The 12,651-nt window shown below is 33.1% G+C and overlaps 1 protein-coding gene across 1 annotated transcript in view; it reads left to right on the top strand.

The window, feature by feature from the left end:
* Positions 1 to 1,969: 1,969 nt before the first annotated feature.
* The window catches only part of LRRIQ1 (leucine rich repeats and IQ motif containing 1), a 197,397-nt gene continuing 186,715 nt past the window's right edge, over positions 1,970 to 12,651 (top strand). The window contains exons 1-5 of the mRNA XM_041738854.1: positions 1,970 to 2,110; positions 3,402 to 3,513; positions 7,219 to 7,307; positions 8,969 to 9,086; positions 10,363 to 10,586. Coding sequence (XP_041594788.1) covers positions 1,970 to 2,110; positions 3,402 to 3,513; positions 7,219 to 7,307; positions 8,969 to 9,086; positions 10,363 to 10,586 — 684 coding nt within the window. The remainder of the gene's footprint in view (positions 2,111 to 3,401; positions 3,514 to 7,218; positions 7,308 to 8,968; positions 9,087 to 10,362; positions 10,587 to 12,651) is intronic.

Below are 12,651 nucleotides of genomic sequence, written 5' to 3'. Positions count from 1 at the left end.
CTACTTAGGGGCATTTTGGTTGTCTCCAGTTTGAGGCCATCATGAATAAACCTGTTGTGAATATTCATGTACAACTTTTAGCATGAACATCAATTTTCATTTCTCTGGGATAAATGTCCAAGAGTGTAGGCAATACAAGGAAATCAGTCCATTATTTATATGTGAAAGAAAGATGTGATACAACTAGAGGAAAGACAGGCACAGGTGTTTTTCTTTTCTTTTTTTCTTTCTTTCTTTTTTTTTTTTTTTGGATGGGAGTGAACTGATTGTGTTTACATGGAGAAGAGAGACAAGTAGGATAAAAAGATGTATGGCAGGGGGTAAACAGCAAGAATAGTGGGTAGAGCACAGTTTAATGGTGAAAAATTGTCAGTTTCAGAGAATAGGCAGAAAATTACACTTATTAGGGAGGGGTTACTTTCTAAGTAAGATGAATATGACAAGATTTTGGGAAAAGAAATAGGAAAATGAGGGTATCTCATTTTCTTTGTTAACTAGACTATAAACTATGAACACAGGCTACTTGTCTTATTTAATCAATATAGCCCCCAGCACTGATGTTAATGTATCTGGTTGGCTCCCAAAAAGCTGATTCTGAGATGAATGAAAGAAGGAAAAGAGAAAGGAAAGCAGGCAGGCCGGTAGGAAAGAAAGAAGAATCAAGAAGATAGTACTGGAAAGCTCAGGGACTTGAGGAAAGAATGAAAGTTTGGAATAGTCTGGAAAATAAGAATTGACAAGTGCAGTGATTTTCAAATTTGTTTTCTTAAACCAAGACCCACATTAAAAGAAACCAGTTTACACATTACACTGCAGCCCAGCACACATGAGTACATATATGCCCACTTACAAATGAAACAAAAGCTTTTTTAAAATGAATTTTTTTATCTTTAACATATATGGTACATTTATAGTTTCTTTTCTGACCTACTCTAATCTTCTCTATCCTATTCCATCATTAAAACTTTATGATGAAACGCCACTGAATTAATTTCTTGATCCGCTATGAGTTAACATCGCAATTTGAAGACTGTTGGATCAGGGAATATTCTAAAGGATTGCCGGGCAGATCAAGAGCTTGACTAAGTTTAGAGATCATTTCATAGTGGGGAGAGCACTGGCTTTGGGTGCAGGATCTCTCAAGTAGGGCCCTGTCCCCATTAATTATTAGCATAATGACTACATGCAGTTAAGTAGACACTACAAACTTTGGTTTTCTTATCAATACAATGACTATAATGACGTTATATCTGTTAATTTTCTCTGATGATTATCAATCTTACAAAGTGTCTTCTAGTGCCTGGCTTGTCACAGGTGCTCAATACATGGAAGCCAGTTGATGATGGTAATGATTATGTAAAGATATTCTGTAATGTACTGCTTGATTGATACCTATCACAAGCATTAAAGATTTAAATAATATAAATAGTGATCTTATAAGCCATATATTATCCATTATTACAATATATTGTTGCTAAACACATGTGGCTATCTCTAGTAAAATTGACAACTTGAGCTAATGAGTTAAAACTAACCAATATGTTGTCCCATGTATAGACTTAGGTTGTTCCCTAATGAGTATTCCTTTTTTTTTTTTCTTATGAGGTTTCTAATCTGAATATTCAAGCTGTTCAGAAGCAATTATTCCACGAGGATGAATTTTACTATGACATTTCTTGGTTCAGGAAGCTAAGACAGGCCATTTAATGTGACTTTCCCCTTAGAGAATGAGAGAGTATTATTAGAGTTGATCATGTTATAGTCAAACGTAGAGACATAATAAGTTAATGGAGAGAAAAAACAATCTTCTTTAATATATGGTACAACTAAGATATGATAAAAATGTCCTAGGTGAAAACATATTTACACAGAATGTGTCAGATTGGTATCACACTTTTAAAAACCCATAGATTTTATTCATTTTAGCCTCTTCAATTTTCTTAAAATGGTTCTTTGTTTATTATGAAGGATGATGGAAAATGATGATGATGATAAAAAGCTCAAAGAAGAAATAGAAGCTGAATTGGATAAAATCAGCATTTCTTCATTAGAAAAAGATGATGTTGATAGTGATTCAAAATCAGACACCCAGAGTGATAATAGTGATACAGTAAGTGTTAAATGCTGGGCTTTCAAGAACCTTTTAACTGGAATTAACTTTGCAGGAGAAATATTAAACTTTTCTCAGTGTATTTTTCATAGTTATCTCATTTTTTAAACTTAGGATCACTTTTTAAAAATGCATATTATTAGATATTTAAATATCGAAAGTACATTGAAGATAGAAGTCAGGGATGCATAGGTTGGTCAGCAGTTGAGTGTCTGCTTTCTGCTCAGGGTGTGATCCCGAGATCCAAGATGAGTCCCTCATCCGGCTCTCTCTGGAGAGTCTACTTCTCCCTCTGCCTATGTCTCTGCTTCTCTGTCTGTGTTTCTCATGAATAAATAAATAAATCTTTATAAAAAGAAGTCATGTATATATGTTCATTTCTTTGCAAAATTGGGATTATATTACACATAGAATTATTTATTTGTATCCTGGTTTTTTTAAACTTAAATCATGAGCTTTCCAATGTTATTAGATATATATGGAAAGCAAAATTATTATGAAATCTGTAGACCTATAGAAGTAGTTATTTTTTGGAAATCAAATCTATTATTTTTTCATTTGTGTATTTCCCTCAATGTTTATGTGCTTAGAAAATGTATTCATAGATTCATTCTTTTATATCAAAATCCTTCAACTAATGGGAATTTATTTTCACGTATGTTATAAAACATAGATCTAAATAGAAGTTTTCCTGCACATATTTAGTTAATATTATTAATGTCACTTGGCATATAATCTACCTCTTAATTGATTCATCTTAGCTTTTGTATATGTTTAGTTGTTTATACATATAATCTATCCAAGGCTGTCTATTCTTTTCCATTATTCTGTTAATTTTTGCTGTTTTGTAGTTTTTTATTAAGTATCAAACATGTCAGATTCCTTGTTTTACTTTTTCAAAACCTTCTCCACAAAGCATTTTCCAAAAAAATCCTCACTTGCTAAGTTTCAAAAGGTAATTATACTTTGACTTTTAATTAGGACTGCAATAACCTATATATTACTTTTGGAAGGTTAAAGTTTTTACATTATTATGTCTTCTTATCCGTAGCTAATTCAAGTGAGACAAAAAATTCTGTAATTCTTCATTTGCATATGAAATCCAATAGAATCATGGATGTATTTCATAATCATCTGAAAATAAAAAGCATATTTTAATCAAATATAGTTGTTTGAGCTCATTTACACGTTTGCTCAAAGTTTTGATGTGTCAAAACTTTTATCAAATTTTTGATATATGGTTTTAATAAATAACTTAACAGTTTGTTTTATTTTTTTTTTTAAATTTTAGGATTTAGATGAATTACCTGAGTCAGTTCTTCACTGCATTAACATCATAAAGAATAAGAGTAAAACTGTTGAAGAGCTCATTCTTCAGGACTTGGAAGATACTGATATTTTAAGTAAGTATAGTTTTTATCTGTTTGACAGATAAGTTTTTTGTAAGCATGAATAATTTATAACTTAGAAAATTATACTGCTTGAAGTTTTTATTATCTGCTGTTATATACATGTATGTGCATTTCTCCCAACTATAATATTTATAATATACTGGATTGTTAAATTTATTATAATCCATTTATTTTATTTTCCTTACTACTTTCTTTACATGTCCAATAAATACTAGCCACCAACAGTTGGTTTTACCAGCCCTAATTAAAACCAGACATTCTACTACAGTTGATTCTTGAACAACACAGTTGGTTTGAACTGCACAGGTAATTTATGTGCAGATTTTTTATAGTACAGTATTGTAAATAGATTTTCTCTTTTGTGTGATTTTCTTAACATTTTTATTTCTCTAACTTTCCTTATTGTAAGAATACAGTATATAATACATACATAATATATATTAATAGACTGTTTATGTTATTAGTAAGCCTCTGGTCTACAACAGGCTGTTAGTAGATGTGTTTTGGGCAATCGAAAGTTATATGCAGATTTTTGACTACGTGGGGAGTTGTCACTCATAACCCTCATGTTGTTCCAGAGTCATCCTTACTTTGCATTAAGGACAAGGAAATTAGTGACAGGAATATTTTAGAAGTATTAGTTTATACATCTTTTGAGAAAAACATAATTTACACCAGAAAACTAACAATTTTTTAAAAGATTTTATTTATTTATTCATGAGAGACAGAGAGAGAGAGAGAGAGAGAGAGAGAGGCAGAAAGGCAGAAACACTGGCAGAAGGAGAAGCAGGCTCCATGCAGGGAGCCTGATGTGGGACTCCATCCCAGGTCTCCAGGATCACGTCCTGGGCTGAAGGTGGCGCTAAACCGCTGAGCCACCTGGGCTGCCCAGAAAACTAACAATTTTTATTTGCTTTAACTGACCAAATTTACTTCTTGGAATTATTCTAAGAATAATAGAATGATCAAAGATTTAATTAGAATTAATCATGGCTTGGTTTATAATGAAAAATCACAGCAGCCTAAATGTTCAACGGTTCTCAGTGTGTCCAACAACATTCATTAGAAAAGATGGCTTAGATAATATTTAATGAAATAAAAATATTCATGATATAGCATTTAAAGTTATTATAAAAATCAGTTTCATTTATGCAAATATGGGTACATATTACAATGTGGGTATTCATAGGCATTCATTCAACAAATATTATTGTGTGAAAGGACCTGTTTCAGCCACTGAGAATATAACAGAGAACAAAATAGGCAAAAGTCTGCTTTCCTATTCTAATTATCCAGTGTGGAGAGATAGACTATAAACAAATAAATATGTAATATTTTAATAACGATTACGTCTATGAAGGAAAAAAATTAAGATAGGGGATAGAGATTGGAGGTTGCTGTTTTAGATAGGGTAAGTCAGGGAAGTCCTCTCTCAGGAGGTGATATCTGAGCAATGACTGAGAAGGAAAACCACATGGATGTCTCAGCAAATGAGAAGATGAGCCACATGGATATCTAGAGAGCCAGTGTTCCAGAAAGAAGGCTCTGTGAAGGCCAAGGCACAGATCATCTGGGGCTCAGATCATATAGAGCTCTTATAGATCATGATCTGGACTTTGAATTCTACTCTGTGTATTGAAGGTTTTTTGCATAAGGAGTGATGGTATCTGACACATTTTTGAGGCAATTATTCTAGTGATTACATAAAAAAGATAACCTGAGGTAGCAAGAGTCTACTACAAGACTGTTGTAATAGTATGGTTAGAGATGAGAGTGATTGGAGTGGAAATGATGAAAAATAAGCATATTCTAGAAACCATTTTTAAAGTAAAAAGAACCAAAAGATCCAAAAGGATGGATTGACACAAAATGAGGAGAGGAAATTGACTCCAAGACTTTTGTTCTGAGCACTTGTGTGAATGGATATATAGAGACTTACTTTATGTAGATGCTTCAAGTTTTGGCAGTGATTATCTGTAGTTGAGTTATAGGGGATTTTGTATATATTTATTAAAGTTTATACAATGAAAATATATTATAGATATATTGGCAATTATATAGCCTAATTAAGAAAAAATAAAAGGAAACACATTGTAAAAAATTAGTTACATGAAAAGTTATATAACTATGAGTCTAGCAGTGGTTTAGAGATTATGAAATCTCCTGTATAGTTCTGATCAAATAAGTTTGTTAGTCTCAATAGAATATTTTTTGAAGAAAATTCAAATTATCAAAATTGCTTCAAAAAAGTGGGAAACATGATTACATCAATAATCTTGCAAGAGGGATCCCTGGGTGGCGCAGCGGTTTGGCGCCTGCCTTTGGCCCAGGGCGCGATCCTGGAGACCCGGGATCGAGTCCCACGTCGGGCTCCCGGTGCATGGAGCCTGCTTCTTCCTCTGCCTGTGTCTCTGCCCCTCTCTCTCTCTCTGTGACTATCATGAATAAATAAAAATTAAAAAAAAAAAAAAAAATCTTGCAAGAAAGTGGAAAAAGTTTCCTTCTCAAATGTCCTTAGAAATTAGTATGAGTTTTAAGAAAAGGAAAAAAAGAAATGAGTATGGTTTTACAGTTGAAATCTTACAATCCATAAAGGATAAACAAATCTGCAGATTATATACTATTTCATTTATAAAAATTTGCATATTTCAAATACAAATATAAATCTGTACAAGCATAGCATACACACAAAAGTAACCAGAGGCTAATTTCACTTACAAATGTAGATATATTGGTTAGGGCTCTTAGTTGTAGACAGAAACTATTTCAGCTGATTTAAGCAAAAGGGTTTTGGGGATGTTTGTGTGTTTGTTTTTATTGGTAGAGGTAGAAGTTTTGGTTATTTATTGCTGAAAAACAAACTGAGTGGTTTAAAATAACCATATTCTTATGGTTCTGTAGGTTGCCTGAGCTTAGCTAGGCAATGCTTGCTTGAATTTCTGTATGCATTCACAGTTAGATGTTATCTGAGGTCTTTAGTGGATTGGAATTCCAACTGGCAGAACCTAAATCACCCTTAGAAACCTAGCTTCAAAGGAATCTGGAGAATGTTATTTTTGCTTTTCAACCCCCTCACATGGGAAAGCAGGCTGGTGAAGCTGTGAATAGGTGTTGAAGAAGAAAATCTGTAATGTCTGAAAAAATAGGTGTGAGTAGTTAGTTACCAGCAAGATAGTCATCCGTGAACAATAGTTTACTGTTAATGAAGATTACCATGAAAGAGCAGATTGGTTAAATACGGAAAAAAAATAACTGCATCTGCACAGAGGATAAAAAGACAATAAAATTCAACAAAAACTCATAAAATCAGGAATGAAAGCTAACTTCATTCATGTTAGTAATTATAATCTTTTAAAATAAACATACTTTTATTAAACTGTGTTTATTGCTAGTTTGTGGCAGTAGAATTGAACCTTTATTGATTTCTAATCAAGGTGTCACTGCAGTATCAACTTCAGTCTAGAATATGAAAGATGATCAAGAGAGTGCTTTATAAATTTGTCACTTTTATTTTTAGAACAAACATTACAGGTTTTCTCTGTTCTTTATTTTTCATTATTTTCCTATTGTTTTGAGTCACTGACCAAGAATATACTATAATAGAATTTGAGATTAAAGTATAATGAAAGAATTTGAGATTTTAATATGTTTTACCCTACCCTAATATTTAAAGCTATAACATTTTTTCCCCTCTAGACTATAGTTATAGAGTTCCTAATAATCACATGCACTTAAGGATAGAATTATCAACTGAACATAAAGAAAATCCGGAACAGTTAATAAAGGTATATGATCAATTTTTGACTGAAAGTACTGAATATTACAGTTAGAAATTTACATTTGCCTCTTTTGAAGGATGACAGTTCACTGATTGGGACGGCTGGGTAGCAGAGTCCTTTAAAGCGTCTGACTCAGTGACTCTTGGTTTTGGCCCAGGTCATGATCTCAGACCTGGGATGGAGCCCCATGTCAGCATGGAGTTTGCTTAATATTCTTTCTCCCTTTGCCCCTCCTCCTGGTGTGTGCACTCTTTCTCTCTCTTTCTCTCTCTCTCTCTCTCTCTCTCTCAAATAAATAAATGAATCTTTAAAAAAAAAAAGATAAAGTTAACCAATTTAAAAATATAAAAAGTAATTATTTTTAAGCAAATCACTTTTGGCTTTATGGTTTACTCTGACATGTAATATGTAACAACTCAAATTTCAATTTAAAAAAATATTAGAAATAGTGATCTGAATCATCAGTACTTGGAAATTTAAAATGCATGTAGATAAAACAGTAGAACTATATTATGTGATATTTTTCCCTAAAATCTCCAAGGGAAACAATGAATATAATGTTTATTACCCTGCTTAGGAATCTACTATGTTCCTAGTAGACTTTAAATATCCCATGGAAATTTTCAAATAGAACATCTTGTTAGTTTAAAGAAATTAAATATAAACACTCCTATAGAAGTAAGAGTAAAGGAGAGCCTAGCATTTTTGGTTAAAACCTCCAGAAATATATTTGAGAAATTTCTTCTACAGGTTCATCATCTTGGACTCATTTTACTTCTCATTTTACCAGCTATCTCTAATTTTACATAACTCCTGCTTCCTAAGATGTTTAACATAATTTGAAAATTGCATATAAATATATATATGTATATACACGCAAATATATATATGTATATATATATGTCTCTTACTCTCTTTCTTGGTAACAGATTTGAAATATTTAATTTTGAATTATCATAATGCTACTTCATTGAAATAGAGATCCTCTATCTTTCCAACTAGAATTAGGTAGAAGTCTTGGAAAAGTATTCATCAACATTATGACTTTTGCATAATTCAGGTTAAATTAGAGAATAATTCTCTTTTTTAAACATAGATATTAGCCATTTATATATATGAGCAATCACTTATTAGATCATTAAGAAATATGGAAATGTATTAGGAATAACACAAACATTAGTATAGATGCTTCGAAATGATTTTCAAGCATTTTTTTTTGTTTTTATTTGAATATAGTTGACACAATTTTACATTAGCTTCAGGTATACAGCATGGTAATAAAACATCTCCATACATCATGCTATGCTCACTACAAGTGTAGCTACCATCTGTCACCATACAAGGCTATTACAGTATCATTGACTATGTCCCAATGCTGTACCTTTTATTTCCATACTTGGCCATTTTAGATTTTTAAGTAGTATATTTGAATACTACCGATAAATATCAGAGAGTGATTAGAAAATCATTGTTTTTCTGAAAAACAAGGATGGTGAAAAATAATCTTATGGGAATAATACTTTTGGTGTGCTATAGAGTTGTATTTGAGAGAGATTCAAAGTAAATAAAGGCTTAGATATGTGTACATAAACTTGACATATTTTTAAATGATTGCTTTACTCTTTCTTTACTCTTTCTTAATTATTGGTACTCTTTTAACCTCTTAGATGTTATCTGAAATAGAAAAAGAAGAATTTCTGAGGAGTAAAATCCATTGTGATAGTCCTGATTCTATTCCAGAGCCTGGTTCTTATGATTTGCCTATGGATGAACATGTTTTGACGGGTGAGCCAAACTGCTCAATGATATTTTTGATTATTTTTATGTGATTGACCATAGTTATCTGAAAAAAAATTGGACAGTTTTCTTTTAGCATTTAGAAAAATATAATCATGATATTTGAAAATTACTATGCCTTTACTGTACTTGTTTAATTTCATATTTTCATAGTTTTTTATGCCTCCTACATTAACTGGGTTCAAAATTTTTTTAAATTATTTAAATTTAAAATCAATATGTATATATAGAGAGATGGCTGAAACATATATGCTCAGCCTTGGATTTTTTTTTTTTTTTAGATTTACTTATTTATTTTAGGGAAAGAGAGAGAGAGCAGGGGGAGGGGCAGAGAGAGAGGGAGAGAAGCAGAGTCCCTGCCAAGTAGAGAGCCTGAGGTGGGGCATCATCCCAGAACACTGAGATCATAACCTGAGCCAAAACCAAGAATCAAGAATTAGATACTAAAAATAAAAAAAATTAAAAAAATAAAGAATTAGATACTTAACTGACTGAGCCACCCGGGTGCTCCCAGCCTTGGATTTTTAAGTATCCTTTAACTATATTCCCTTAGCTACAACACACACACACACACACACACACACACACACACATTTTTTATTAAATTTTGTGGTATAGTTTAAGTCAAGTTGTGATTTCTTTATTGACGAACTTCCTTGTATATGACTACAATAGAACTTCCCTGCATATGACTGCAACAGAATTTTTATGTGTATTCAAACATGTATTTTTTTTGCATATTATCATTTTTACTTTCGTAATAGATTGCCCTTATTTCTTCACTTCAAAATTACTTTTATACTTTATATTAGGTCACTTTTGAGAGGTTTTTTTTTGATAAGGTTTTATTTATTTATTCATAAGAGACACACAGAGAGAGAGAGACAGAGACACAGGCAGAGAGAGAAGCAGGCTCCATGCAGGAAGCCCGATAGGGGACTCAATCCTGGAACTCCAGGGGTCATGCCCTGGGCTAAAGGCAGACTGAGCCACCCAGGCATCTGGAGAGATTTGCTTTTAAGAATAATAATATTTGGGCAGCCCAGGTGGGTCAGTGGTTTAGTGCCACCTTCAGCCCAGGGCATGATCCTGGAGACCCGGGATCGAGTCCCACATCAGGCTTTTTGTATGGAGCCTGCTTCTCCCTCTGCCTGCTTCTCCCTCTGCCTGCTTCTCCCTCTGCCTATCTCTCTCTCTCTCTCTCTCTGTGTGTCTCTATGAATAAAAAAAAAAAGAATAATAATATTTCTCTTCATGAATACAGATGATGCTGATATAAATTTTGGATACTGTGAAGTGGAAGAAAGATGTAGGCAGTCTTTTGAGGCTTGGCAAGACAAACAGAAAGAACTGGAAGACCAGGAAAAAGAAACTCTCAAAGCTCAAAGAGATAGAGAAGAAACGCAATTTCAAGAAGAAGAAGAAAAGAGACATTGCTGGATGAAACAATTTGAAGTTGAAAAGAAGAAATTAGAGAATATTCAGAAGGTAAAGGGTATTTTAATTTTTTTTTTGTTTTTTATACATTTTTTTCTTTAAAATTTTTTTTTACTTTGAATTTGGTTTAGTTAACATACACTGTATTATTAGTTTCAGAGGTAGAATTTAGTGATTCATCAGTTGCATATAACACCCAGTGCTCATGACTTCAAGTGCCCTCCTTAACGCCCATCACTCAATTACCCCATCCCCCACCCACTTCCCCTCCAGCAACCCTCCGTTGGTTTCCTATAGTTAGGAGTTTCTTATGATTTGCTTCCCTCTCTGTTTTCATCTTATTTTATTTTTCCTTTCCTTCCTCTGTGTTCATCTGTTTTGTTTCTTAAATTCCATATATAAGTGAAATAATATATTTTTCTCTGACCCACTTATTTTGCTCAGCATAGTATCCTCTAGTTCCATCCATGTTGTTGCAAATGACAAGATTTCATTCTTTTGAAGGTTTAGTAATATTCCATTGTATGTATATATATATATATATATATACACACACACACACATATATATGTATGTTATACACAATATACACAATATATAATATATACAGTATATGCAATATACAATATATACATATATGTACATATACACACATTCATCTGTCAATGGATATCTGGGCTTTTTTAATACACTTTTTGAATTGGTAACTACTTCTGAATAGTACTGATGCTTTTAGATTATGGTATGGATTGAGCTCTATTCTATGGGGTTTAAGTACTCCCTTTTTTAAAGATTTTATTCATTTATTCATGGAGAGACACACAGAGAGAGAGAGAGAGAGAGAGGCAGAGACACAGGCAGAAGGAGAAGCAGGCTCCATGCAGGGAGCCCGATGTGGGACTTGATCCCTGATCTCCAGGATCATGCCCTAGGCTGAAGGTTGTGCTAAACTGCTTGCTGAGCCACCGGGGCTCCCCCCACCCCCGCTTTTTAAAGATTTTATTTATTTATTCATGAGAGACACAAAGAATCGGAGACACAGGCAGAGGGAGAAGCAGGCTTCATGCAGGGAGCCTGATGTGGGACTTGATCCCAGGACTCCAGGAACACACCCTGGGCCAAAGGCAGGCACTTAACCGCTAAGCCGCCCAGGCATCCCAAGTTCTCCTGATAATTGCAGCAATTGACTGTAGTAACTATTTCTATGGACTTCCTGATTAGTTTTCATTGAATTTATTGGAATTCAAAATTTTATTTAAATTTAATTTTATAAATTTATTTAAATTAATTAAATTAATTTATTTAAAACTTATTAAAATTCATTGAAATTTCAGATGCTTCTTTGGATCTCCAGGGCCCCTAGGGTCAATTAAATTACGAAGATTGTCCTAGAAAGGCTGATATTTACACATGAACTGTTGCTTTTTCATACTCTTCTAATCATATAAGAATGCAACAGAATTTTCTAGATCATGAAATGTCCTTGATATGTGGTCTAATGTATAGCAATTACATAAAACATAATTGGTTGTAGCAGTTCACCCATGGAGTTAATGCTCTGTGCCTTGCTCCCACAATTGAGCAAATTCCTGGGACTAGAAATTTTTTGGTATAAAGGAGTTTTTGTTTTTGTTTTTGTTGCCTCCTAACCCTACCCCAGGTGGTCCACATCCCTAGATCATGGTAGTGGTATATTGAGAAACTGGTGGATTTTTAGGACCTCACTTTATGGCCATCAGGATCCTTAGAATGTGTAGATAACAAGCAGGAGTGACTTCTCGGTCTTACATATTACCCACATTTACTAATTTTGAGTGTTGCATATAGAGAACATTGACATGTGATCACAGAGGCAGTCCAGTGTATTCTCACTGTCCATGTTGAGTACATTTCATTTCCTGATTATATATATAAGCAATTATACATTAGACCTAGTTTGCCTGTGGCTTTTTCTAGTAGTGTGAACTATAGATCATTAACTTTCCTTTTGTTATATTTTCCTTTCCACAGACCAGATTAAGTGGTTATTTCCAAAAGTCAGAAGCTTTACCCTAGAATGGCTTTAATATAATATAGATTATTGTAGTAGTGCCGTCTTATGTTTAAATGCATCATT

The sequence above is a fragment of the Vulpes lagopus genome, chromosome 23, assembly GCF_018345385.1.
Source record: "Vulpes lagopus strain Blue_001 chromosome 23, ASM1834538v1, whole genome shotgun sequence".
NCBI lineage: Eukaryota > Metazoa > Chordata > Mammalia > Carnivora > Canidae > Vulpes > Vulpes lagopus.
The sequence above is the reverse complement of the archived record's forward strand: the minus strand, read 5'-3'. Positions and strand labels throughout refer to the sequence as shown.